Raw genomic sequence first — 27,886 nt, forward strand, 5'->3', positions numbered from 1 at the left:
AAAAAGGTATGTATATTTTAATTATATATATATTTTCAGACAGGTCATGATATATCTTTTATATCATTTAATCGGTCAAGAATCGTTCCAAATAAGAATCGCGATTCATTGCAAAATTGAGATTTTTATTTTTGACACCCCCTACAGTGAGTGAATTAAAGAAAAAATATATTTTTTAAATGAATAAATAAATAAATAATATATATATTTAAATGAGTAAATAAAAAATATATATATATATTTTTAAATGAATAAATTAAAAAAATATATATTTTTAAATGAATAAATTAAAAAAAAATGTATATATTTTTTTAAATGAATAAATAAAAATAAAAACATATTTTTAAATGAATAAATAAATAAATAAATACATTTTAATTAATAAAATTTTTTTTTTTTAAATGAATTAAAAAATATATATATTTTTTTAATATAATTAAAATAAAATGTATATATATATATATTTTTTTTTTTAATTAATAAAAAATATATATATATATTTTTAAATTAATTAAAAAAAATATATATATATTTTAAAATAAATAAATATATATATATTTAAAATAAAAAAAGGTATATACAGTTTATTTTAATTATATGTATATTTTCAGACAAGTCATGATATGTTTTTTATATCATTTAATCGGTCAAGAATCGTTCCAAATAAGAATCGCGATTCATTGCAAAATTGAGATTTTTATTTTTGACACCCCCCTACAGGGTACATTCATTTTGTATATCTTCTTTGAGCAGAACCAAGTCCAAATCTAGTCATTTCTAAGGCCTTCCATTTTACCCAAATGTGGGAAAACATTCCTCTAACAGTTATCAACCACACATGTGAAAGCAATGAATGACCAAAAAAAAAAAGGTCGATTTGATCTTAAAAATAATAATAATTGAGCAAATTTAGGTTTTGAAAAAGTCAGTTCAGCTTGGCGTGGGATCAGAGTTTTACTGGTTTTCATTGCAAAATTTGTTGTGAACGTGATTCGAGTAGCGAGTTCACTCATTAATTCCCGGGATGTGTGGGAAAGCCGCACTCTAAAAAAACACCGCAGATTCCAGTACATCCGTAGATAAGGAGAATCAATGCTGGGGGTTAAAATCACCTTTTTATTTTGAGACTTGGTGTGCGCTGATTGTGGAAGCTCCACTTGTCTGAAAACGGCTGAGACAAAGAGTCCTAGTCTTGCATTTTGCCAAAGGGTGTTTGTGTGTGTGTGTGTGTGTGTGTGTGTGTGTGTGTGTGTGTGACCATATGGCTACCTTTGTCGCCATCAATGAGCCAGTGAACTGCTGTTTCCCTCCTGAATTACGACTCTCAGTGAATGCATTTGTTCCATTTGGGCGTAACACAAACAGGACATTTGCCTCTCCTGGCTTCTAGTATGTCTTTCAAGTGACAACAGAATATTTGGAACCAGTAATATTGCTGCTAAATATAACATCCGCAACCACCCGAAATGTTTTTTTGTTAGTTTTTTTAACAAACAAGTGTCATAATATTCGCATAAAAACTACAAGCAAGCATCTACTAGCTTTATTGATCGCGCTCCGTGAGCAAATGTGCGTCGCAGATATGTTTGCATTAGAGATGCGCGGTTTGCGGACACAACCGCGGAGTCCGCGGATTATCCGCAGATCGGGCGGATGAAATAAAAAAAAATTTTTTTTTATCCGCGCGCGGGTCGGGTCGGGTGGATTAATTAGATATACAGGTAAAAGCCAGTAAATTAGAATATTTGGAAAAACTTGATTTATTTCAGTAATTGCATTCAAAAGGTGTAACTTGTACATTATATTTATTCATTGCACACAGACTGATGCATTCAAATGTTTATTTCATTTCATTTTGATGATTTGAAGTGGCAACAAATGAAAATCCAAAATTCCGTGTGTCACAAAATTAGAATATTACTTAAGGCTAATACAAAAAAGGGATTTTTAGAAATGTTGGCCAACTGAAAAGTATGAAAATGAAAAATATGAGCATGTACAATACTCAATACTTGGTTGGAGCTCCTTTTGCCTGAATTACTGCGTTAATGCGGCGTGGCATGGAGTCGATGAGTTTCTGGCACTGCTCAGGTGTTATGAGAGCCCAGGTTGCTCTGATAGTGGCCTTCAACTCTGCGTTTTTGGGTCTGGCATTCTGCATCTTCCTTTTCACAATACCCCACAGATTTTCTATGGGGCTAAGGTCAGGGGAGTTGGCGGGCCAATTTAGAACAGAAATACCATGGTCCGTAAACCAGGCACGGGTAGATTTTGCGCTGTGTGCAGGCGCCAAGTCCTGTTGGAACTTGAAATCTCCATCTCCATAGAGCAGGTCAGCAGCAGGAAGCATGAAGTGCTCTAAAACTTGCTGGTAGACGGCTGCGTTGACCCTGGATCTCAGGAAACAGAGTGGACCGACACCAGCAGATGACATGGCACCCCAAACCATCACTGATGGTGGAAACTTTACACTAGACTTCAGGCAACGTGGATCCTGTGCCTCTCCTGTCTTCCTCCAGACTCTGGGACCTCGATTTCCAAAGGAAATGCAAAATTTGCATGGTTGGGTGATGGTTTGGGGTGCCATATCATCTGCTGGTGTCGGTCCACTCTGTTTCCTGAGATCCAGGGTCAACGCAGCCATCTACCAGCAAGTTTTAGAGCACTTCATGCTTCCTGCTGCTGACCTGCTCTATGGAGATGGAGATTTCAAGTTCCAACAGGACTTGGCGCCTGCACACAGCGCAAAATCTACCCGTGCCTGGTTTACGGACCATGGTATTTCTGTTCTAAATTGGCCCGCCAACTCCCCTGACCTTAGCCCCATAGAAAATCTGTGGGGTATTGTGAAAAGGAAGATGCAGAATGCCAGACCCAAAAACGCAGAAGAGTTGAAGGCCACTATCAGAGCAACCTGGGCTCTCATAACACCTGAGCAGTGCCAGAAACTCATCGACTCCATGCCACGCCGCATTAACGCAGTAATTGAGGCAAAAGGAGCTCCAACCAAGTATTGAGTATTGTACATGCTCATATTTTTCATGTTCATACTTTTCAGTTGGCCAACATTTCTAAAAATCCCTTTTTTGTATTAGCCTTAAGTAATATTCTAATTTTGTGACACACGGAATTTTGGATTTTCATTTGTTGCCACTTCAAATCATCAAAATTAAATGAAATAAACATTTGAATGCATCAGTCTGTGTGCAATGAATAAATATAATGTACAAGTTACACCTTTTGAATGCAATTACTGAAATAAATCAAGTTTTTCAAAATATTCTAATTTACTGGCTTTTACCTGTATATGCACTGCAATCTAGTCCAAAGCGAACACTCATACTTCATTGGATCCACATGTTGAAATGAGTCTTCTGCCCTTGTTCAGGCGGTACCGTCCGCTCCACTGGCAGGGGACGCCGATTATTCTGACCCGTTTGATGCCCGGTCGGACCATCGACCAGAACCAGATGTGAGACCGCTTCCCTCTGAGAACAATGGCTACATGGAACCTTACGAGGCCCAGAGAGTCATAACAGGTGAGTAAAGCAGTGACTTATACTCAGTGTTGGGTTAGTTACTGAAAACCAGTAACTAGTTACCGTTACTAGTTACTTCATTTCAAAAGTAACTCAGTTACTAACTCAGTTACTTACACCAAAAAGTAATGCGTTACTGTGAAAAGTAACTATTTAGTTACTTCTTTTTTTTCTCCTTTTTTTTTAAGGCTCTCATTAATGCCATTTTTCCCTTAATTTCAGTACTGTTATTGCACTGGAGAATAATACAATCTGTTGATCAACTTGACATGCATTTGCATCACTGAACTCTGCTAAGCAATGTGCTCTACATACAACACACAAAAGACAAAGACACAACTTACATTTAACTAAAATGTTCTTTTCTTTGTGCTCGACAAAAGAAAAGTAGTGACAATGTCTCCATGTTAAGAAACTCGACTTGTTAGTTGTGTCTTGTTAGTTGTTATGAGAGTAGCGTATGTGTGTGTGTGTGGCCCTTTAAGATATGACAGCATGTGAGGTGAGTGACGTCAGTGAGTGAGTGGGCGAGAGAGGTGAACGAGTGGCAACAGTGAGTGCGTACCATAGTAATACTTGTATCTCTGACTACGGTAGCCGTAATGACCGACAATACATCGAGCGATGCGGCTTCAAAGTGGTACTAAAATATTTTGAAATATTTGTGAGTGTCGTGTGTAATGTTCTTTATTTTTAATGAAACGTTTAAAGTTTCGGTGTTGTTTACTGCCATCATATTGCAGTGTACACGGAATCTCTTATGTGTGACTGCCATCTACTGGTCACACTTATCATTTCACCGTGTACCAAATAAAATTGCTTCAAGGTCGGTAAGCACAACCAGAATTATTCCGTACATTAGGCGCACCGGGTCATTGTCGAGTTTTGAGGATTATAGTCCGAAAAATAGGGTTTATTCTGAGTGACTCAGGCGTTCATTGAGCTATAATAGAACTCGTACATGTGTAGACCGAGGGCTTCCTGTAATTCCTTTATGTCTGAGTCTGTCCCTGGGGGGTCGTCCACCGCCGACGCTCCCTCCCTTGTTCCCTCCTGCATCATCTCACTGCCGTCCACCCTTTTCCATTTCTTTCTCCTCCTGTAACGTCTCCGCCTCTCCCTGTCCGCCTCATTCAGCGTAAAAGTCTGCTATCATCTTATCTGCCTTCACCTTGAGGGTTCTGCTCGGCCCCTGGGGGAGTCCCACTGTCTCTTCTAATCTTTCTTTTGGCAAATGATTGTTCTGCCCCTATGATGCCACTCGCGCCGCCGCCTAATTGGTGTTGCAGTACGTTGATAGTGTCGGGATTTCACACATTTGCGCTCACTTCCTCCTGGTTTGTCATTTTGGAGCTGGGTTGTCATGGCGGAGATCTCAAGCTGTGGACATAGGAGTGACTAGAATCAGCCTGTGTGTTGGACAACAATAGTCTCAGCCTTTATATCAGGGGTGCCCAATTTTTGTGCCATTGACGGCCACATTCTAACAAATCAATGAATTCAGGGGCCATTTTGGTACTTTTCACCTTCAAAACCAGTACAACAGGGGTGCTCACACTTTTTCTGCAGGCGAGCTACTTTTCAATTGATCAAGTCGTGGGGATCTACCTCATTCATATATATCATTTATATTTACTTATTTATGAAATATATGTTTTTGTTAATAAATTAAAGGTGTTTAATGATAATGCAAGCATGTTTAACACATATAGTTAATATTGTTAATAAATTAAAGGTGTTTAAAGATAATACAAGCATGTTTAATACATATAGTTAATATTGTTAACAAGTTAAAGGTGTTTAAAGATAATACAAGCATGTTTAACACATATAGTTAATATTGTTAGCAAGTTAAAGGTGTTTAAAGATAATACAAGCATGTTTAATACATATAGTTAATATTGTTAACAAGTTAAAGGTGTTTAATGATAATACAAGCATGTTTAATACATATAGTTAATATTATTAATAAGTTAAAGGTGTTTAAAGATAATACAAGCATGTTTAACTCATATAGTTAATATTGTTAACAAGTTAAGGTGTTTAAAGATAATACAAGCATGTTTAATACATATAGTTAATATTGTTAACAAGTTAAAGGTGTTTAATGATAATACAAGCATGTTTAATACATATAGTTAATATTGTTAACAAGTTAAAGGTGTTTAATGATAATACAAGCATGTTTAATACATATAGTTAATATTATTAATAAGTTAAAGGTGTTTAAAGATAATGCAAGCATGTTTAACACATATAGTTAATATTGTTAATAAATTAAAGGTGTTTAAAGATAATACAAGCATGTTTAATACATATAGTTAATATTATTAATAAGTTAAAGGTGTTTAAAGATAATACAAGCATGTTTAATACATATAGTTAATATTATTAATAAGTTAAAGGTGTTTAAAGATAATACAAGCATGTTTAACACATATAGTTAATATTGTTAATAAATTAAAGGTGTTTAATGATAATACAAGTATGTTTGATACATATAGTTAATATTGTTAACAAGTTAAAGGTGTTTAATGATAATACAAGAATGTTTAATACATATAGTTAATATTATTAATAAGTTAAAGGTGCTTAAAGATAATACAAGCATGTTTAACACATATAGTTAATATTGTTAATAAATTAAAGGTGTTTAAAGATAATACAAGCATGTTTAATACATATAGTTAATATTGTTAACAAGTTAAAGGTGTTTAAAGATAATACAAGCATGTTTAACACATATAGTTAATATTGTTAGCAAGTTAAAGGTGTTTAAAGATAATACAAGCATGTTTAATACATATAGTTAATATTGTTAACAAGTTAAAGGTGTTTAATGATAATACAAGCATGTTTAATACATATAGTTAATATTATTAATAAGTTAAAGGTGTTTAAAGATAATACAAGCATGTTTAACTCATATAGTTAATATTGTTAACAAGTTAAGGTGTTTAAAGATAATACAAGCATGTTTAATACATATAGTTAATATTGTTAACAAGTTAAAGGTGTTTAATGATAATACAAGCATGTTTAATACATATAGTTAATATTGTTAACAAGTTAAAGGTGTTTAATGATAATACAAGCATGTTTAATACATATAGTTAATATTATTAATAAGTTAAAGGTGTTTAAAGATAATGCAAGCATGTTTAACACATATAGTTAATATTGTTAATAAATTAAAGGTGTTTAAAGATAATACAAGCATGTTTAATACATATAGTTAATATTATTAATAAGTTAAAGGTGTTTAAAGATAATACAAGCATGTTTAATACATATAGTTAATATTATTAATAAGTTAAAGGTGTTTAAAGATAATACAAGCATGTTTAACACATATAGTTAATATTGTTAATAAATTAAAGGTGTTTAATGATAATACAAGTATGTTTGATACATATAGTTAATATTGTTAACAAGTTAAAGGTGTTTAATGATAATACAAGAATGTTTAATACATATAGTTAATATTATTAATAAGTTAAAGGTGCTTAAAGATAATACAAGCATGTTTAACACATATAGTTAATATTGTTAACAAGTTAAAGGTGTTTAAAGATAATACAAGCATGTTTAATACATATAGTTAATATTGTTAACAAGTTAAAGGTGTTTAATGATAATACAAGCATGTTTAATACATATAGTTAATATTATTAATAAGTTAAAGGTGTTTAAAGATAATACAAGCATGTTTAATACATATAGTTAATATTATTAATAAGTTAAAGGTGTTTAAAGATAATACAAGCATGTTTAACACATATAGTTAATATTGTTAACAAGTTAAAGGTGTTTAAAGATAATACAAGCATGTTTAATACATATAGTTAATATTATTAATAAGTTAAAGGTGTTTAAAGATAATACAAGTATGTTTAACATATATAGTTAATATTGTTAACAAGTTAAAGGTGTTTAAAGATAATACAAGCATGTTTAATACATATAGTTAATATTGTTAACAAGTTAAAGGTGTTTAAAGATAATACAAGCATGTTTAACACATATAGTTAATATTGTTAACAAGTTAAAGGTGTTTAAAGATAATACAAGCATGTTTAATACATATAGTTAATATTGTTAACAAGTTAAGGTGTTTAAAGATAATACAGGCATGTTTAATACATATAGTTAATATTGTTAAAAGTTAAAGGTGTTTAATGATAATACAAGCATGTTTAATACATATAGTTAATATTATTAATAAGTTAAAGGTGTTTAAAGATAATACAAGCATGTTTAACACATATAGTTAATATTGTTAACAAGTTAAAGGTGTTTAAAGATAATACAAGCATGTTTAATACATATAGTTAATATTGTTAACAAGTTAAAGGTGTTTAATGATAATACAAGCATGTTTAATACATATAGTTAATATTATTAATAAGTTAAAGGTGTTTAATGATAATACAAGCATGTTTAATACATATAGTTAATATTATTAATAAGTTAAAGGTGTTTAAAGATAATACAAGCATGTTTAATACATATAGTTAATATTATTAATAAGTTAACGGTGTTTAAAGATAATACAAGCATGTTTAACACATATAGTTAATATTGTTAACAAGTTAAAGGTGTTTAAAGATAATACAAGCATGTTTAATACATATAGTTAATATTGTTAACAAGTTAAAGGTGTTTAATGATAATACAAGCATGTTTAATACATATAGTTAATATTATTAATAAGTTAAAGGTGTTTAAAGATAATACAAGCATGTTTAACACATATAGTTAATATTGTTAACAAGTTAAAGGTGTTTAAAGATAATACAAGCATGTTTAATACATATAGTTAATATTGTTAACAAGTTAAAGGTGTTTAATGATAATACAAGCATGTTTAATACATATAGTTAATATTATTAATAAGTTAAAGGTGTTTAAAGATAATACAAGTATGTTTAACACATATAGTTAATATTGTTAACAAGTTAAAGGTGTTTAATGATAATACAAGCATGTTTAACACATATAGTTAATATTGTTAACAAGTTAAGGTGTTTAAAGATAATACAAGCATGTTTAACACATATAGATTCCTTTCTTTCATGAAGACAAGAATATAAGTTGGTGTATGTGGCTTGTGCAGCCCTTTGAGACACTTGTGATTTAGGGCTATATAAATAAACATTGATTGATTGATTGATATTACCTGATTCTGATGACTTGCATTGATAGGAATCAGACAGTGGTGCTAAAAACGTCCGCATTTTCGAATGGAGGAGAAAAAAGTCCTCCTTTCTGTCCAATACCACATGAAAGTGGTTGGTTTTTGGCATCTTGTTTGTCCAGCTTCCGTACTCCTTTGTATACACTTTACAAGAAATACATTGTCGGCAAACTCCGTAGCTTGCTAGCTTGTGCACGCCAGCTTTCTGAGACTCTTGTTTTGTTAGCGCAACTGTGCAGTCTGTCTTTGGAGTTTTGACGACAGGTGCGGCGCCAGAGTCTGTTGAAATAAAGTGTTTCTCGCCTTCCAGTCGGTCATTTTAATGAGCTGGCAGCAGCCAGCGTCATCTCAGAAGACCCTCGGGTGCCGTGAATGTCAATCAAGTGACGAAAGTGACGTCATAGTGAAGATTTATGATCGCTCATTTTTAGGACTATTTTTTTAATGCCTGGCTGGTGATCGACTGACACACCCTCCGAGATCGACCGGTAGCTCGCGATCGACGTAATGAGCACCCCTGCAGTACAACATAAAGCCAAAGCCACATTGAAATGCTAAGAGTTACCACTCTGGCCAGATAGTAATAGTAGTAAAATAAAATATGAACAAAATAAGCTAAAAAAAAAATCCAGCATGCTAATGAAGTAAATTAATTAACTCATATCATGTTTTGCTTAACATCCAACTTGGAGAAGGCGAACCACCACGTTGAATTAAATAGTGGTATTTCAGTTTGAGCGCGTAATAAGATAATCAATCAATCAATCAATGTTTATTTATATAGCCCTAAATCACAAGTGTCTCAAAGGGCTGCACAAGCCACAACGACATCCTCGGTACAGAGCCCACATAAGGGCAAGGAAAAACTCACCCCAGTGGGACGTCGATGTGAATGACTATGAGAAACCTTGGAGAGGACCGCATATGTGGGTAACCCCCCCCCCCCCCCCCCTCTAGGGAGACCGAATGCAATGGATGTCGAGTGGGTCTGACATAATATTGTGAGAGTCCAGTCCACAGTGGATCCAGCACAACAGTAAGAGTCCAGTCCATAGTGGGGTCAGCAGGAAACCATCCCGAGCGGAGACGGGTCAGCAGCGCAGAGATGTTCCCAACCGATATACAGGCGAGCGGTCCACCCCGGGTCCCGACCCCGGACAGCCAGCACCCCATCCATGGCCACTGGATCTGTGTGTCTCCCCTTCCACAAGGGATAGGGGGGAGCAGAGGAGAAAAGAAAAGAAACGGCAGATCAACTGGTCTAAAAAAAAGGGGGCTATTCAAAGGCTAGAGTATACAAATGAGTTTTGAGATGGGACTTAAATGCTTCTACTGAGGTAGCATCTCTAATTGTTACCGGGAGGTCATTCCATAGTACTGGAGCCCCAATAGAAAACGCTCTACAGCCCGCAGACTTTTTTTGGGCTCTGGGAATCACTAATAAGCCGGAGTTCTTTGAACGCAGATTTCTTGCCGGGACATATGGTACAATGCAATCGACAAGATAGGACGGAGCTAGACCGTGTAGTATTTTATACGTAAGTAGTAAAACCTTAAAGTCACATCTTAAGTGCACAGGAAGCCAGTGCAGGTGAGCCAGTATAGGTATATATATATGTATATATGTATATAAAGGTATATACAGTATAGGCGTAATATGATCAAACTTTCTTGTTCTTGTCAAAAGTCTAGCAGCCGCATTTTGTACCAACTGTAATCTTTTAATGCTAGACATAGGGAGACCCCAAAATAATACGTTACAGTAGTCGAGACGAGACGTAACGAACGCATGAATAATGATCTCAGCGTCGCTAGTGGATAAAATAGAACGAATTTTAGCGATATTACGGAGATGAAAGAAGGCCGTTTTAGTAACACTCTTAATGTGTGACTCAAAGGAGAGAGTTGGGTGGAAGATAATACCCAGATTCTTTACTGATTCTCCTTGTGTAATTGTTTTGTTGTCAAATGTTAAGGTAGTATTTTTAAATAAATGTCGGTGTTTAGCAGGACCGATAATCAGCATTTCCGTTTTCTTGGCGTTGAGTTGCAAGAAGTTAGCGGACATCCATTGTTTAATTTCATTAAGACACGCCTCCAGCTGACTACAATCCGGCGTGTTGGTCAGCTTTAGGGGCATGTAGAGTTGGCTGTCATCAGCATAACAATGAAAGCTAACACCGTATTTGCGTATGATGTCGCCTAGCGGCAGCATGTAAATACTAAAGAGTGCAGGGCCAAGAACCGAACCCTGAGGAACTCCGCACGTTACCTTAACATAGTCCGAGGTCACATTATTATGGGAGACGCATTGCATCCTGTCAGTAAGATAAGAGTTAAACCACGACAAAGCTAAGTCTGACATACCAATACGTGTTTTGATACGCTCTAATAAAATATTATGATGGACGGTATGGAAAGCAGCGCTAAGATCAAGAAGCAGCCACATAGATGACGCATCAGAATCCATCGTTAGCAGTAGATCATTAGTCATTGGATGCTTGTATCATTCCTTTATGTCTCAGCAGCCCCTCAACTCCTCTCTAACCTTTCCTGTAAGATTACTACACCCCCCCCCGCCCCTCTTCTTTGTGTTTTCCCTCCATCATTTTTTCAATGAATTTCTTATTTTATTCCCTACAAGCCTGTTTTTTATTTTTTTATTTCTCCGCTTCCATCTTCGCCTCCTCCCGGCAGGCCCGCTGACACCCGGGGTCCCCCAGCGAGCGCAGGTAGAGCAGCGTTCGGCGCTGGCGTGCTTCTGTCGCCATGACTTAACATCAAACGCTGACAGATCGCGCACATACGCCCTCACCCCCTCACCCCCTCCTGCTGCTCTTACCCGCCTGTTATTGCCTTTGCTCCTCCGCGCTGCCTCCATTTTCCTTCCTTCCTCACAGCCTCAGGGCCTTCCCCCAGGGCCTCCGTTTGGTCGCCATGGTGACTACCGGGCAGCCCAATGATCACGTATTATGTCGTGAAGGTTGAAGTTTTCCACTGCCTTTCACCGTTTAAACGTTCAATTACGTCCTTTTTTTTTTTTTTTTTTTTTTTTTTTTGCCAAGCTGCAGGCTGTGCAGTGACATGTCCAGATTATTATTTTGTCTGTGGTGACAGCCGTGTAACAGTCAGTCCACCCCGGGAGCATCTGTTGCTACTCTGGTTGCACGGTATACCGGTACTAATAAAGTACCCCGGTACCATACTTGCCAACCCTCCCGGATTTTCCGGGAGACTCCCGAAATTCAGCGCCTCTCCCGAAAACCTCCCGGGACAAATTTTCTCCCGTAAAACTCCCGAAATTCAGGCGGAGCTGAGTGACGTGTTGACAACACACAACAACAGTGTCTACCGTAAAGCAGTTGGTCTGCCGTAAACAGCAATGTTGTGACACTTTTAAACAGGACAATACTGCCATCAACTGTACATGCATATGTGACCCACCCATAATGTGTCACATTTTTGTGTTGATTTATTTATTTTATTTTGTGGTTTGAATTCGTTTTTGGAGCTGTCATTACACATTTATCAGTATTCACATTGGTCAGTAGGGGGCAGTAGGGCGTTTCTTCCCAATTGAATGCTATCACCTGCAGACCGGAAGTGTCTTGTCATTCTGATGAGCGCGACCAGTCTGTCAACAATTGAAACGTCCTGTGTGCTTTTTCCTCCTGTATAACAGGTTAGTTTTGGTGAATCAACTCACTGAATAATATCCATGTGATCTTTATAAGTTTAAGTACACATTCTGATGGTGGAGCCTAACTCTAAAGTGTTTGTGAGTTGTAGTTTGTAAATGAACACTGAAATTAAAGAATTTATTTTATATATATATATATATATATATATATATATATATATATATATATATATATATATATATATACATACATATATATATATATATATATATATATATATATATATATATATATATATATATATATATATATATAGCTAGAATTCACTGAAAGTCAAGTATTTCTTATATATATATATCTTAACCACGCCCCCAACCACGCCCCCGGACCACGCACCCGCCCCACACCCCACCTCCCGAAATCGGAGGTCTCAAGGTTGGCAAACTGCTTCTCTTTTTTTCTTTTTTTAAAAATTAATCAATCCAACCAAATAATACAAACCTAAAAGCAGTGAAGTTGGTAAATAAAAAGAGAATACAATGATTTGCAAATCCTTTTCAACTTATAGTCAATTGAATAGACTGCAAAGACAAGATATTTCATGTTCCAACTGGTAAACTTATATATTTTTTTGAAAATAATCATTACCTTAGAATTTAATGACAGCAACACATTGCAAAAAAGTTGTCACAGGGGCATTTTTACCACTGTGTTACACATACTTGCCAACCTTGAGACCTCCGATTTCGGGAGGTGGGGGGTGGAGGGCGTGGTCGGGGTGGGGCGGGGGGCGTGGTTAAGATATATATATAAGAAATACTTGACTTTCAGTGAATTCTAGCTATATATATATATATATATATATATATATATATATATATATATATATATTTTATTACATATATATATATATATATATATATATATATATATATATGTATATATATATATATATAAAAATAAATAAAAGAAATACTTGAATTTCAGTGTTCATTTATTTACACATAACACTCATCTACTCATTGTTGAGTTAAGGGTTGAATTGTCCAGCCTTGTTCTATTCTCTGTCACTATTTCAGAACACACACATTATACAAATATACATTATAAAATCAATAAGAAAACAGGAGCTCTAATTTGGGAGTCTGAATTAGGACCCCGCCTTCCGCCCGATTGTAGCTGAGATAGGCTCCAGCGCCCCCCGCGACCCCGAAGGGAATAGGCGGTAGAAAATGGATGGATGGATGAATTAGGATCAGAAGTTCTTATATAAACATTGCGTACTCACGTCGCCATTTTGTATTGATTACTGCAGCTGTGCACTGGATTCATTCACAAATACAAACTGCAACTCACAAACACTTTAGAGTTAGGCTCCACCATCAGAATGTGTACTTAAACTTATAAAGATCACATGGATATTATTCAGTGAGTTGATTCACCAAAACTAACCTGTTATACAGGAGGAAAAAAGCACACAGGACTTTTCAATTGTTCACAGACTGGTCGCGCTCATCAGAATGACAAGACACTTCCGGTCTGCAGGTGATAGCATTCAATTGGGAAGAAACGCCCTACTGCCCCCTACTGACCAATGTGAATACTGATAAATGTGTAATGACAGCTCCAAAAACGAATTCAAACCACAAAATAAAATAAATAAATCAACACAAAAATGTGACACATTATGGGTGGGTCACATATGCATGTACAGTAGATGGCAGTATTGTCCTGTTTAAAAGTGTCACAACATTGCTGTTTACGGCAGACAAACTGCTTTACGGTAGACGAAAACTTGACTGCTGTTGTTGTGTGTTGTTACCGCGCTGGGAGGACGTTAATGAAACTGCCTAACAATAAACCCACATAAGAAACCAAGAACTCGCCCTCCATCATTAACTGTTTATATTGTGGGAAAGCGGACGTGTGAACAGGCTGTCAACACGTCACTCAGGTCCGCCTGAATTTCGGGAGATTTTCGGGAGAAAATTTGTCCCGGGAGGTTTTCGGGAGAGCCGCTGAATTTCGGGAGTCTCCCGGAAAATCCGGGAGGGTTGGCAAGTATGACCTATTTGAGAGTCAAGATTAAATCATGTTTCTACCTTCACGCCTTGTCCGGAAAAGTCTGTTTGCTTCCTGGGAGAACAATCCTCGCAGTAAGTTGCGGCAGGTCCGACTTATACTCCGAAAAATGCGGTATCTGAAATGCAGCCAATATTACATACAGATAATGTGTCATGAGACATGCAAATATAAATGAAATACACAGAGGATATAAGTAAAGGAAATTAACTGAGCGCAAATATACCTACAAACGATGCAGTATGTACATACAGCTAGGTTAAATAGCAGGTTAGCATCGAATAGCTTGCAGTCATGCACTGACCAAATAGGACTGATTAGCTCGTCAATAACATCCGCAAAGCTCACCTTTGTGCAAGTTTGGTGGACAAAATGAAACAAAGAATTAGTGGCACAAAACACGTCTTTCTGTGGCAGCGTCGGAGAAAGTCGTACATGTAAACAAACTACGGTGAGTTCAAGGACCGCCAAAATTAGTAGGACTCGCCGATTATTCTCATCAGTGAAGCATGTTTAATGTAAACACTGGAATTTCTAACAATTAGGAAGGTGCGTGTCATGGTTGTCCTCCGACAGAAACCATATTAAAACCAAAAATATATTTTTTCTGAACCCGAGTGGTGTTCTGTTATTGGACTTTTGTGCCCGTCACAGATTGTCCATAATGAACACCATGTTCGAACATAAGGGTGTCCATATGTGCACTTGGCACCAGGACGCCCTAGGCCGCAGTTCCATGATCGACTTTGTAGTTGTGTCATCGGATTTGCGGCCTCATGTTTTGGACACTCGAGTGAAGAGAGGGGCGGAGCTTTCAACCGATCACCACCTGGTGGTGAGTTGGCTGCGATGGTGGGGGAGGATGCCGCACAGACCTGGCAGGCCCAAACGCATTGTGAGGGTTTGCTGGGAACGTCTGGCAGAGTCTCCTGTCAGAGAGAGTTTCAATTCCCACCTCCGGAAGAACTTTGAACATGTCACGAGGGAGGTGCTGGACATTGAGTCCGAGTGGACCATGTTCCGCACCTCTATTGTCGAGGCAGCTGATTGGAGCTGTGGCCGCAAGGTAGTTGGTGCCTGTCGTGGCGGTAATCCTAGAACCCGTTGGTGGACACCGGCGGTGAGGGATGCCGTCAAGCTGAAGAAGGAGTCCTATCGGGTTCTTTTGGCTCATAGGACTCCTGAGGCAGCGGGCAGGTACCGACAGGCCAAGCGGTGTGCGGCTTCAGCGGTTGCGGAGGCAAAAACTCGGACATGGGAGGAGTTCGGGGAGGCCATGGAAAACGACTTCCGGACGGCTTCGAAGCGATTCTGGACCACCATCCGCCGCCTCAGGAAGGGGAAGCAGTGCACTATCAACACCGTGTATGGTGAGGATGGTGTTCTGCTGACCTCGACTGCGGATGTAGTGGATCTGTGGAGGGAATACTTCGAAGACCTCCTCAATCCCACCAACACGTCTTCCTATGAGGAAGCAGTGCCTGGGGCATCTGTGGTGGGCTCTTCTATTTCTGGGGCTGAGGTTGCTGAGGTAGTTAAAAAGCTCCTCGGTGGCAAGGCCCCGGGGGTGGATCAGATCCGCCCGGAGTTCCTTAAGGCTCTGGATGCTGTGGGGCTGTCTTGGTTGACAAGACTCTGCAGCATCGCGTGGACATCGGGGGCGGTACCTCTGGATTGGCAGACCGGGGTGGTGGTTCCTCTCTTTAAGAAGGGGAACCGGAGGGTGTGTTCTAACTATCGTGGGATCACACTCCTCAGCCTTCCCGGTAAGGTCTATTCGGGTGTACTGGAGAGGAGGCTACGCCGGATAGTCGAACCTCGGATTCAGGAGGAACAGTGTGGTTTTCGTCCTGGTCGTGGAACTGTGGACCAGCTCTATACTCTCGGCAGGGTCCTTGAGGGTGCATGGGAGTTTGCCCAACCAGTCTACATGTGTTTTGTGGACTTGGAGAAGGCATTCGACCGTGTCCCTCGGGAAGTCCTGTGGGGAGTGATCAGAGAGTATGGGGTATCGGACTGTCTGATTTTGGCGGTCCGCTCCCTGTATGATCAGTGTCAGAGCTTGGTCCGCATTGCCGGCAGTAAGTCGGACACGTTTCCAGTGAGGGTTGGACTCCGCCAAGGCTGCCCTTTGTCACCCATTCTGTTCATAACTTTTATGGACAGAATTTCTAGGCGCAGTCAAGGCATTGAGGGGATCCGGTTTGGTGGTTGCAGGATTAGGTCTCTGCTTTTTGCAGATGATGTGGTCCTGATGGCTTCATCTGGCCAAGATCTTCAGCTCTCGCTGGATCGGTTCGCAGCCGAGTGTGAAGCGACAGGGATGAGAATCAGCACCTCCAAGTCCGAGTCCATGGTTCTCGCCCGGAAAAGGGTGGAATGCCATCTTCGGGTTGGGGAGGAGACCCTGACCCAAGTGGAGGAGTTCAAGTACCTCGGAGTCTTGTTCACGAGTGAGGGAAGAGTGGATCGTGAGATCGACAGGCGGATCGGTGCGGCATCTTCAGTAATGCGGACGCTGTATCGATCCGTTGTGGTGAAGAAGGAGCTGAGCCGGAAGGCAAAGCTCTCAATTTACCGGTCGATCTACGTTCCCATCCTCACCTATGGTCATGAGCTTTGGGTTATGACCGAAAGGACAAGATCACGGGTACAAGCGGCCGAAATGAGTTTCCTCCGCCGGGTGGCGGGGCTCTCCCTTAGAGATAGGGTGAGAAGCTCTGTCATTCGGGGGGAGCTCAAAGTAAAGCCGCTGCTCCTCCACATCGAGAGGAGCCAGATGAGGTGGTTCGGGCATCTGGTCAGGATGCCACCCGATCGCCTCCCTCGGGAGGTGTTTAGGGCACGTCCGACCGGTAGGAGGCCACGGGGAAGACCCAGGACACGCTGGGAAGACTATGTCTCCCGGCTGGCCTGGGAACGCCTCGGGATCCCCCGGGAGGAGCTGGACGAAGTGGCTGGGGAGAGGGAAGTCTGGGCTTCCCTGCTTAGGCTGCTGCCCCCGCGACCCGACCTCGGATAAGCGGAAGAAGATGGATGGATGGATGAAATATATTTTTTCCATCATCTTTATACATTTCCACACATTTTTGAAAAAGCTCCAGAGCCACGTGCGGCTCTAAAGCAACAGGTTGCCGACCCCCGCACTAGATGGAGCTCGATACAGTTTGAAAAGCACCGCTTCATATCGTCCCCCCCTTACTGAGTGCAGTGGCACCACTCGGGCTGTGCACACAAAAGATGCCGACTCCTTCATTTTCTCCCCTCCCCGCCTTCTCTTCGGTAACACCTGTTCCTAAAGGGTACATTTTCGAGGCCATCAGATAAAAGCGCCATTAGTGCTTGTCTCTGCAGCTGCGAGGCTCCTGGTGATGAGATGCAGAGATCTGATTAGCTTCTGCTTCTCAATAATCCTTTTGTCCCACGGCCATATTTGAAATATTCCTCAGCGGGCACCTGCTGAGAAAGTGATGAACATTTTCACGAGGGAGCGAGCGAGGATGATGTTAGATTGCTGCAGGGGGGGGTCGTGTGCACGAGTGCGCGCCTTTCTGCTACCCGGCGTTGGAACTCAAAGCCTTGTTAAGCCCCCGATATGAGATTCTGAGCCCGCCGCAAGCTGCGCAAATACCATCCGTCCCGCTCCTTTCATTCAAGGCATGTCTGCGCTCCACAGGCGCTCTTCAGCAACAGCCCTGGTTTTGATATCAGCACGTAGGATTATCCTGATCTGAGGATGTTTTGCATCTGCCTCCACAGAACTGCAGCGCGGCCCCGCAGGAGGAGGCGGAACAGGACAGAAACATGGCGGTCTGCAGCTGTACGACACCCCGTACGAAGACGGGCGAGGCCGACATCCGGGCTTCCTGTTCGGGGAGATCCTGGAGGAAGGCAAGGAGAACAGCAGGCTGCCGCAGGACGATGAAAGACCGGCGGACGAATACGACCAACCCTGGGAATGGAAGAAGGATCACATCTCCAAAGCTTTCGCAGGTAAGATGGGTTCAATAACACCGGAAGCTTGGTGGAATGTTCTAGTACAGTGGAACCTCGACTCAAGCTCAATTTGTTCCAAGACCGAGCTTGTAACTCGAGACCAGTGTTGGGTTAGTTACTGAAAACCAGTAACTAGTTACAGTTACTAGTTTCTTTATTTCAAAAGTAACTCAGTTACTAACTCAGTTACTTACACCAAAAAGTAATGCGTTACTGTGAAAAGTAACTATTTAGTTACTTCTTTTTTTCTTCTTTTTTTTTTAGAGCTCCCATTAATGCCCTTTTAGCCTTCATTTCAGTACTGTTATTGCACTGGAGAATAATACAATCTGTTGATCAACTTGACATGCATTTTTATTTCCCTTTTAACATAATTAATGAAAAACAGTGCAACATAAAAAGGCATTCCTCCTTTCTTTAAACTTGGACCAATGACCATTAATAAAAAACAAGTTAAAGTGCAACATAAGAAGGCACATCAAGCCTGACATCTGGAGTGATGCTGCTGTCTTCCACACTTGGAGCCATGGATTGTAGAATCCTTGTTTTCAGTGGCAGGATCATTGACACAGATGGTGAAGTTTCAGTGCTCAGTAGAGATGTAACACTTTTGAGGGGTTTAAGCACCTGGAGGACCTCATCTGCCACTCTCACATCATCATCAGACAGGGTGACATTTGTCTTCAGGGTGTTGTGGGTCAATTGCAGAGTATATAGCTGCCTGCTGCTTCAACATACCATAAGTGGAGTTCCACCTCGTTGGGACATCATGTATGAGCTTATGATTAGGCAGCTTTAGCATTTCTTGCTTTGTCTTAAGCACATGAGCAGCTGTTGTGCTTGGGTGGAAGTAGGAAACCTCCTTCCTGATCCTCCCAAAGAGGCGCTCCATCCTATTGACTGAGATTCCCTTCTGTGATGCCAAATTCACTACATGTGCAAAGCACCTACCGTATTTTCCGCACTATAAGGCGCACCGGATTATTAGCCGCACCTTCAATGAATTACATATTTCATAACTTTGTCCACCAATAAGCCGCCCCGGATTATAAGCCGCGCCTACGCTGCGCTAAAGGGAATGTCAAAAAAACAGTCAGATAGTTCAGTCAAACTTTAATAATATATTGAAAACCAGCGTTCTAACAACTCTGTCCCAAAATGTACGCAAATGTGCAATCACAAACATAGTAAAATTCAAAATGGTGTAGAGCAATAGCAACATAATGTTGCTCGAACGTTAATGTCACAACACACAAAATAAACATAGCGCTCACCTTCTGAAGTTATTCTTCATTCGTAAATCCTTCGAATTCTTCGTCTTCGGTGTCCGAATTGAAAAGTTGCGCAAGCGTGGGATCCAAAAATGGCCGGCTCCGTCTCATCGAAGTCATCGGATTCAGTGTCGCTGTTGTTGTGCAGCAGTTCTGTGAATCCTGCCTTCCGGAAAGCTCGGACCACAGTTGTGACCGAAATATCTGCCCAGGCATTTACGATCCACTGGCAAATGTTGGCGTATGTCGTCCGGCGCTGTCTGCCCGTCTTAGTGAAGGTGTGTTCGCCTTCGGAGCTGTGTGAAAAAAGCCACCCGGCCTCTTCGCGTAAACTTCCCTTAACCACTCGCTCATCTTTTCTTCATCCATCCATCCCTTCGAGTTAGCTTTTATGATGACGCCGGCTGGAAAGGTCTCTTTTGGCAAGGTCTTCCTTTTGAATATCACCATGGGTGGAAGTTAGCATGGCAAGCTAGAACCACAGTGAAGGATGACTTCTCATTCCCTGTGGTGCGAATATTCACCGTACGTGCTCCCGTTCCACAGTGCGGTTCACAGGAATATCAGTTGCTGTGAAATACGGTAGTAATCCGTGTGCGGATGGAGAGATTGCGTCTTTTTATGAACCGGATCCTTGTCGCTTTGTAGGAGCCATTTTGTGGTCTTTACAGATGTAAACAGGAAATGAAACGTACGGTGATATCCGCGCGTTTTTTCTTCTTCTTCCGGGGGCGGGTGGTTGCTTACAGTAGAAGAAGAAGCGCTTCCTGTTCTATGGGGGCGGGTGCTTTCCTTGGCGGTTGCTTGCGTAGAAGAAGAAGCGCTTCCTGTTCTACCGGGAAAAAAGATGGCGGCTGTTTACCGAAGTTGCGAGATCGAAACTTTATGAAAATGAATCGTAATAAAGCGCACCGGGTTATAAGGCGCACTGTCAGCTTTTGAGAAAAATTGTGGTTTTTAGGTGCGCCTTATAGTGCGGAAAATACGGTATCTGTGGTCCCAGTCCTGCCTCATTCTCTGTAATTATTTGATTTTTGGCATTATCACGTGTGACTGGGATATCTTTATCTTTCATTCCTCCACTGCTTGTGTCAGTACCTGCGCAAGGTGACTCTCGTAGAGGGGGCGTGTCTTCTCATCTCCCAGTCTGCTGTGATGAAGTGAGCGCTTATAGTTCCGCTGGACGTCCACCCGTCTGTCATGAGCGCAACAGATGATGCTCGGGATAGTTCATCCACAACTTTTTTCTTCTCCTGCTCATAAAGATCTGGCACAATCTTATCGCTGACGTGGGTGCGCGACGGGATGTCGTAACGTGGCTCAAGCACGTTCAGCATGTGTTTAAAACCCTCGTTTTGCACAACCGAGTCTGCACTTATAAACATACCGATTCAATGGCGCGGGGCGTTCAAGCTCCTCCGTTACTGCGCTCGCCATGACCACGCTGTGTGTGGACTGAACGTGACGACAACTTTTTTTGTTTTTGTTTCCTATATCAAACCGCGGATCACGTGTGTGCCTCCCCTCCCCTCCCCACACCCACACACACACACCCAGAGTGCGCCTCTTTTCTTCTCTCCGGCTTGTGACAGAGGAAGATTCAGAAGAACGACACCGCAGCGCTTCTGTTTCTAGCCGATACTACATCAAAAGTAACGTAAAATAACGCAGTAACGCATCATGTAGTAACGGTAACTGAGTTACTGAATATAAAAAATAACGCGTTAGATTACTAGTTACCGCCGAAACTAACGGCGTTACTGTAACGCCGTCAGTCCCAACACTGCTCGAGACACTCGTATCTCAAATCAAGGTATTCTGTGCGCGGTCCTCCCAAGAAATGCAATTTTAACATACACACTATAATAATAATAATAATAATAGATTTTATTTGTAAAAAGCACTTTACATTGAGTAAACAACCTCAAAGTGCTACAGTGTATAAAAAAAATAAAAAGATAATAAAAACAAGAACAGCCAAATAGCTAAAACTAGTATGCATACATCTAAAAATAAGGCTTTTTTAAAAAGAAGGGTTTTTAGGCCTTTTTTAAAAGCATCCACAGTCTGTGGTGCCCTTAGGTGGTCAGGGAGAGCGTTCCACAGACTGGGAGCGGCGGAGCAGAAAGCCCGGTCTCCCATTGTTCGTAGCTTTGTCCTCGGAGGTTGGAGGAGGTTAGCCTGTCCGGAGCGGAGGTGTCGTGTGGAGGATTTGGGGGTGAGCAGTTCTTTGAGGTAGAGGGGGAGCATTTCCATGGAGGCACTGGTGGGTTAGTAGGGAGACTTTGAATTCAATCCTGAGTGGAACAGGAAGCCAGTGAAGGGATTTGAGAATTGGTGTGATGTGGTCATATTTCCGCACTCTCATCAGGATTCTAGCAGCACTATTCTGTATGTATTGTAGCCTCTGGATGTTTTTGCTGGGGATCCCGACAAGAAGTCATAAAAAGTTTAAATAACCTTTATTTAACCAGATAAGAAACCCATAGAGATCAAGATGTCTTTCACAGGGGTGAGCTGGCCAAGAGGTCAACAGCACATGTCACAGAGCCGTTTCAGAAAAGTAATACGTTAAGACATACATTTTTAAAATGCATATGTCATGACTTTGACGTGGATTGGCAGACCGGGGTGGTGGTTCCTCTCTTTAAGAAGGGGAACCGGAGGGTGTGTTCTAACTATCGTGGGATCACACTCCTCAGCCTTCCCGGTAAGGTCTATTCAGGTGTACTGGAGAGGAGGCTACGCCGGATAGTCGAACCTCGGATTCAGGAGGAACAGTGTGGTTTTCGTCCTGGTCGTGGAACTGTGGACCAGCTCTATACTTTGGGCAGGGTCCTTGAGGGTGCATGGGAGTTTGCCCAACCAGTCTACATGTGTTTTGTAGACTTGGAGAAGGCATTCGACCGTGTCCCTCGGGAAGTCCTGTGGGGAGTGCTCAGAGAGTACGGGGTATCGGACTGTCTGATTGTGGCAGTCCGCTCCCTGTATGATCAGTGTCAGAGCTTGGTCCGCATTGCCGGTAGTAAGTCGGACACGTTTCCAGTGAGGGTTGGACTCCGCCAAGGCTGCCCTTTGTCACCGATTCTGTTCATAACTTTTATGGACAGAATTTCTAGGCGCAGTCAAGGCGTTGAGGGGATCTGGTTTGGTGGCTGCAGGATTAGGTCTCTGCTTTTTGCAGATGATGTGGTCCTGATGGCTTCATCTGGCCAGGATCTTCAGCTCTCACTGGATCGGTTCGCAGAGTGTGAAGCGACTGGGATGAGAATCAGCACCTCCAAGTCCGAGACCAAAGGGTGGAGTGCCATCTCCGGGTTGGGGAGGAGATCTTGCCCCAAGTGGAGGAGTTCAAGTACCTCGGAGTCTTGTTCACGAGTGGGGGAAGAGTGGATCGTGAGATCGACAGGCGGATCGGTGCGGCGTCTTCAGTAATGCGGACGCTGTATCGATCCGTTGTGGTGAAGAAGGAGCTGAGCCGGAAGGCAAAGCTCTCAATTTACCGGTCGATCTATGTTCCCATCCTCACCTATGGTCATGAGCTTTGGGTTATGACCGAAAGGACAAGATCACGGGTACAAGCGGCCGAAATGAGTTTCCTCCGCCGGGTGGCGGGGCTCTCCCTTAGAGATAGGGTGAGAAGCTCTGCCATCCGGGAGGAGCTCAAAGTAAAGCCGCTGCTCCTCCACATGGAGAGGAGCCAGATGAGGTGGTTCGGGCATCTGGTCAGGATGCCACCCGAACGCCTCCCTAGAGAGGTGTTTAGGGCACGTCCGACCGGTAGGAGGCCGCGGGGAAGACCCAGGACACATTGGGAAGACTATGTCTCCCGGCTGGCCTGGGAACGCCTCGGGGTCCCACGGGAAGAGCTGGACGAAGTGGCTGGGGAGAGGGAAGTCTGGGCTTCCCTGCTTAGGCTGCTGCCCCCGCGACCCGACCTCGGATAAGCGGAAGAAGATGGATGGATGGATGGATGTCATGACTTGGACTATGGCGTGGTTTGTTCTCCCGAGGTGCAAAAGATTTGGACCAGATATGACTTGCAGGTGAATACATATTTAATTTTACTATAACAAAAATAACAAACTAAAGGTGCGCACAAGGCGGAAGTACAAACTTGACAATTGAAACAAATACTTGCACGTGGGCAAAAAAACTAAGGACATGAACAAAAGTCGCTAACTGTGGCATGAATCGGAAAAAACTTACTTGGACATGGCATGAAGTGCGCAGAGGCAAACAGAGTGTGACAGGGGTATGATGTCGCCAGAAAGACAAACTGAAAACAATGAACTTAAATACGACAGACATGATTAGTGAAAACAGGTGCGTGACTCAAAACGTGACGTGACAGGTGAAAACTAATGGGTTGCTATGGTGACAAACAAGAGTGCACAATGAGTCGAAACGTGGAACAGGTGAAACTAATGGGGTAATCATGGAAACAAGACAAGGGAGTGAAAAGCAGGAACTCAAAAGAGTCCAAAACCAGACAGCACATGGCCAAACAAAAACATGATCAACACAGACATGACAGCATAAAAGAGAACTATAAAACAATAAAGATTAATACCTTTTTAAAAACACTGTGCAAACGTCTCTCGCTTTCTGTCCCTCGGGATAGAAGGGAGGACTCCAAATGGAAGTAGTTCACAGAGTTTCAGTTTTGTCTGCAATGCCAAAAGCTATTTTGCCAAATTCAATCCGTACATGGGGAACAGTTAAAACATACAAATTGTTAGAGCGTAATGCATAAGAGCTGTTTTTTCTTTGTAACCAAGTACACAAGCCTTACGAATGATAGTCAGCCAATGTGTGTATCTGCGTGCACTCAGTAAAGATAAGTCTGACTTCATATATAGTTGACAGTGGTGGTGAGACTACGACAGCCAGTAACAAATCTTAGTGCTGAGTGAAGAACAGTGTCCAAGGACTGGAGGAATTTAGATGAAGATCTCAAATAAAGCACGTCTCCATATTTAATTACGGGCAAGATAGTCGCTGTCACCAATTTCTTTCTGACTTTAAGAGAGAAGCAGTGTTTATTTCTAGTAAAGAAACCAAGTTTTACCCTAAGCTTAGAGACCAAGTTGTTAATATGGGCTTTAAATGAAAGCTCCTGATCAAGAGTAAAACCCAGTGACGTGCAGTAGAGATGCGCGGATAGGCAATTATTTCATCCGCAACCGCATCAGAAAGTCGTCAACCATCCGCCATCCACCCGATGTAACATTTGATCAGAACCGCACCCGCCCGTTGTTATATATCTAATATAGACGATGCAAGGCATTAGTGAGGTTATAAAGCTTTTGCCTGTTAAAGAAAGGAGACTGATCCAATGCAGCACAGACATTCGCGTGCCACGCTGTCACGACCCAGACGCACACCAGTGCGCAATCATATCAAGCGTTTTTTATCGTCTTTAAAATCTCCCCCCCAAAAAATGACATATTGGTTCTTGTCTCTCCATAATGATTGTGAACGATATGCAAAATTCCCCCCAAAAAGTGCAGTTCCCCTTTTAAGGTGCTATTTATTGTCTTGATGTACCCGTCATGGCAATGTGTTGCAATGCCCATCATTAGTTGTGAAGCACATTTTAAATCGAGACTCATTGATCATACTGAGAGAAAACAACAAATCAATATCTAATCAAGCATTAAGTGCAAGATTCGAATCATGTCTCTTTAAAACCTTTTTTTCACCAGACTCTTCCATAGAAGTGATGATGTGTGTGTGTGTGTGTGAGCAGTTAAGCCCACACTCATAACAGGTTTTTGAAAGGGTTGAAGTGAAATTCCTATCTAATTGTCCCGATCTTATCTTGTTTACTTTCCACCGTCAACACGCATATCGACGTTTCATGCAGGAAGTGTGACCTTCACTGTCTGCGCTCTTTCAAATCTCTCTTTTTTACTCCCTTGAAACAACTTGGAGTGAGTATTGATTTCTTGCCGTTTCACACGAGACAGACAAAAGTAGTGGAGATGGCGCGCGCTGAAGGACGCCGCTATTGATGAAGCCTCAGTGGGAGCAGCTCGGACAACCACAAACTGCAATTCTGTGAGTGGCTTTTGAAAAGTTGTCAGCGAGACGAAATGCGGAAAAATGACAGTGGATCTTCGACTTCTGAGTTCTTAAACAGGGTTCGTAAATTGAAAAGTTAGTATAGCGCAGCGTTTCTCAAAGTGTGGGGCGCGCCCCACTGGTGGGGAATAGAGACATGACAGGTGGGGCGCGAGGAACGGGAGGAAATTTCACTTTAAAATTTTTTTTTTTATTATTATATTCTTAGATTTTTTTTTTTTTAACTATGCTTTCATTTTCTATACACACTGTAAATCACTTTGTGATTCTGTCTGTGAAATCCGCTATATAAATAAATGGAAATTACCGGTACTTATTTTTACTGTAAGCTTTAAATTTCTCGGTAGGAGCGAAAGTTTGACAGACATAGCAACAGTAACTAATGGGGGCGGGGCTAAGCGGAACAAACTTTCGCGCGGATGGGTAGCAGGCTAATGTGTGGACCACAATTACACAAATATATACATTTGTGACTCGCACCTCAAAAGTCGTCGAGCCAGAGCCAGCGCCTGCAGAGAAACAAAAATGTGACGGGCACACACTGTGTCATTCACCGGGAAGCACTCGCGTCAAGGCAGCTCAGCCCCGAACTCAATGAGGTTTTAACAGATGTTGTGAGCGCGGTCAATTTGATCAAAACACGACCACTGAAAGTGCGACTGTTCTCTGCACTGTGTGAGGAAATGGGAGCTGATCATACAGCCGTGCTGTTTCACAGTGAAGCAAGGTGGCTCTCCTGGGGAAAAGTGCTGTCACTTGCCCTGTCTTGCCAAATGCATAGCTCCTCCTTTTTTTTTTTGCAAAGATTGCAAAGTGGCACTTTTATTTTATTTATTATTGAACTTGATGCAAGTTATTTGATTTATTATTGAACTTGATGCAAGTTATAACACTTTTTTTAATTTATTATTGAACTTGATGCAAGTTATAACACTTTTTTTGATTTATTATTGAACTTGATGCAAGTTATAACACTTTTTTTGATTTATTATTGAACTTGATGCAAGTAATAACACTTTTGTTTGATTTATTATTGAACTTGATGCAAGTTATAACACTTTTGTTTGATTTATTATTGAACTTGATGCAAGTTATAACACTTTTTTTGATTTATTATTGAACTTGATGCAAGTTATTTGATTTATTATTGAACTTGATGCAAGTTATAAGACTTTTTTTGATTTATTATTGAACGTGATGCAAGTTATAACACTTTTTTTGATTTATTATTGAACTTGATGCAAGTTATTTGATTTATTATTGAACTTGATGCAAGTTATTTGATTTATTATTGAACTTGATGCAAGTTATAACAAATTTTTTGATTTATTGAACGTGATGCAAGTTATAACACTTTTTTTTATTTATTATTGAACTTGATGCAAGTTATAACACTTTTTTTGATTTATTATTGAACTTGATGCAAGTTATAACACTTTTGTTTTATTCATTATTGAACTTGATAGAAGTTATTTTATTTATTATTGAACTTGATGCAAGTTATACCACAGCTGCACAGTTATTTTATTTATTATTGAACTTGATGTTATTTTATGTTATTGAGTTTGAATGTATACAACTTGATGTTCAATAAATTTGAAAATGTTAAAGCTTGGCATTAGCGCTCTGTTGGGGCGATGGGGGCAGGTGGGGCTTGAAAACTCCCCCTTGTCCAAAGTGGGGGATGACAAAAAAAGTTTGAGAACCACTGGTATAGCGAAGCAAATTTCTCCATAGGAAACAATTTAAATATGAATAATGGGTTCCAGCCTCGACAAAAGTCCATATTTTAGTCCAGATTTGTACCCTTTTGAACAAAATATATAGTGCTATGTACTACTGCACATCAAACAAACATAACAAGGAGGCAAATGTCTCTTTATTAACAAGCTGAAACAACAACAACCACAAGCTCGACTGTGCTGTATGCTTTGCTCTGCCAACACGCGCACACACGAAGAAGTTACCTCCTTTGGTGCCCTCACAAACCATCAGAAATGACCAACATCCTTATATTTAACAACCGTGTTGCTACATCCATCCGTCCATTTTCTACTGCTATACATACCATAA

At 40.8% G+C, this 27,886-nt stretch overlaps 1 protein-coding gene across 1 annotated transcript in view; it reads left to right on the top strand.

Annotated features, from left to right (window-relative positions):
• shdb (Src homology 2 domain containing transforming protein D, b) overlaps positions 1 to 27,886 on the top strand; it is a 98,081-nt gene that overhangs the window by 14,935 nt on the left and 55,260 nt on the right. Inside the window, exons 3-4 of the mRNA XM_061976259.2 lie at positions 3,389 to 3,539; positions 18,219 to 18,452. Of these exons, the coding sequence (XP_061832243.2) occupies positions 3,389 to 3,539; positions 18,219 to 18,452 (385 nt within the window). The remainder of the gene's footprint in view (positions 1 to 3,388; positions 3,540 to 18,218; positions 18,453 to 27,886) is intronic.

This window comes from Nerophis lumbriciformis, linkage group LG14, assembly GCF_033978685.3.
Source record: "Nerophis lumbriciformis linkage group LG14, RoL_Nlum_v2.1, whole genome shotgun sequence".
Lineage (NCBI taxonomy): Eukaryota > Metazoa > Chordata > Actinopteri > Syngnathiformes > Syngnathidae > Nerophis > Nerophis lumbriciformis.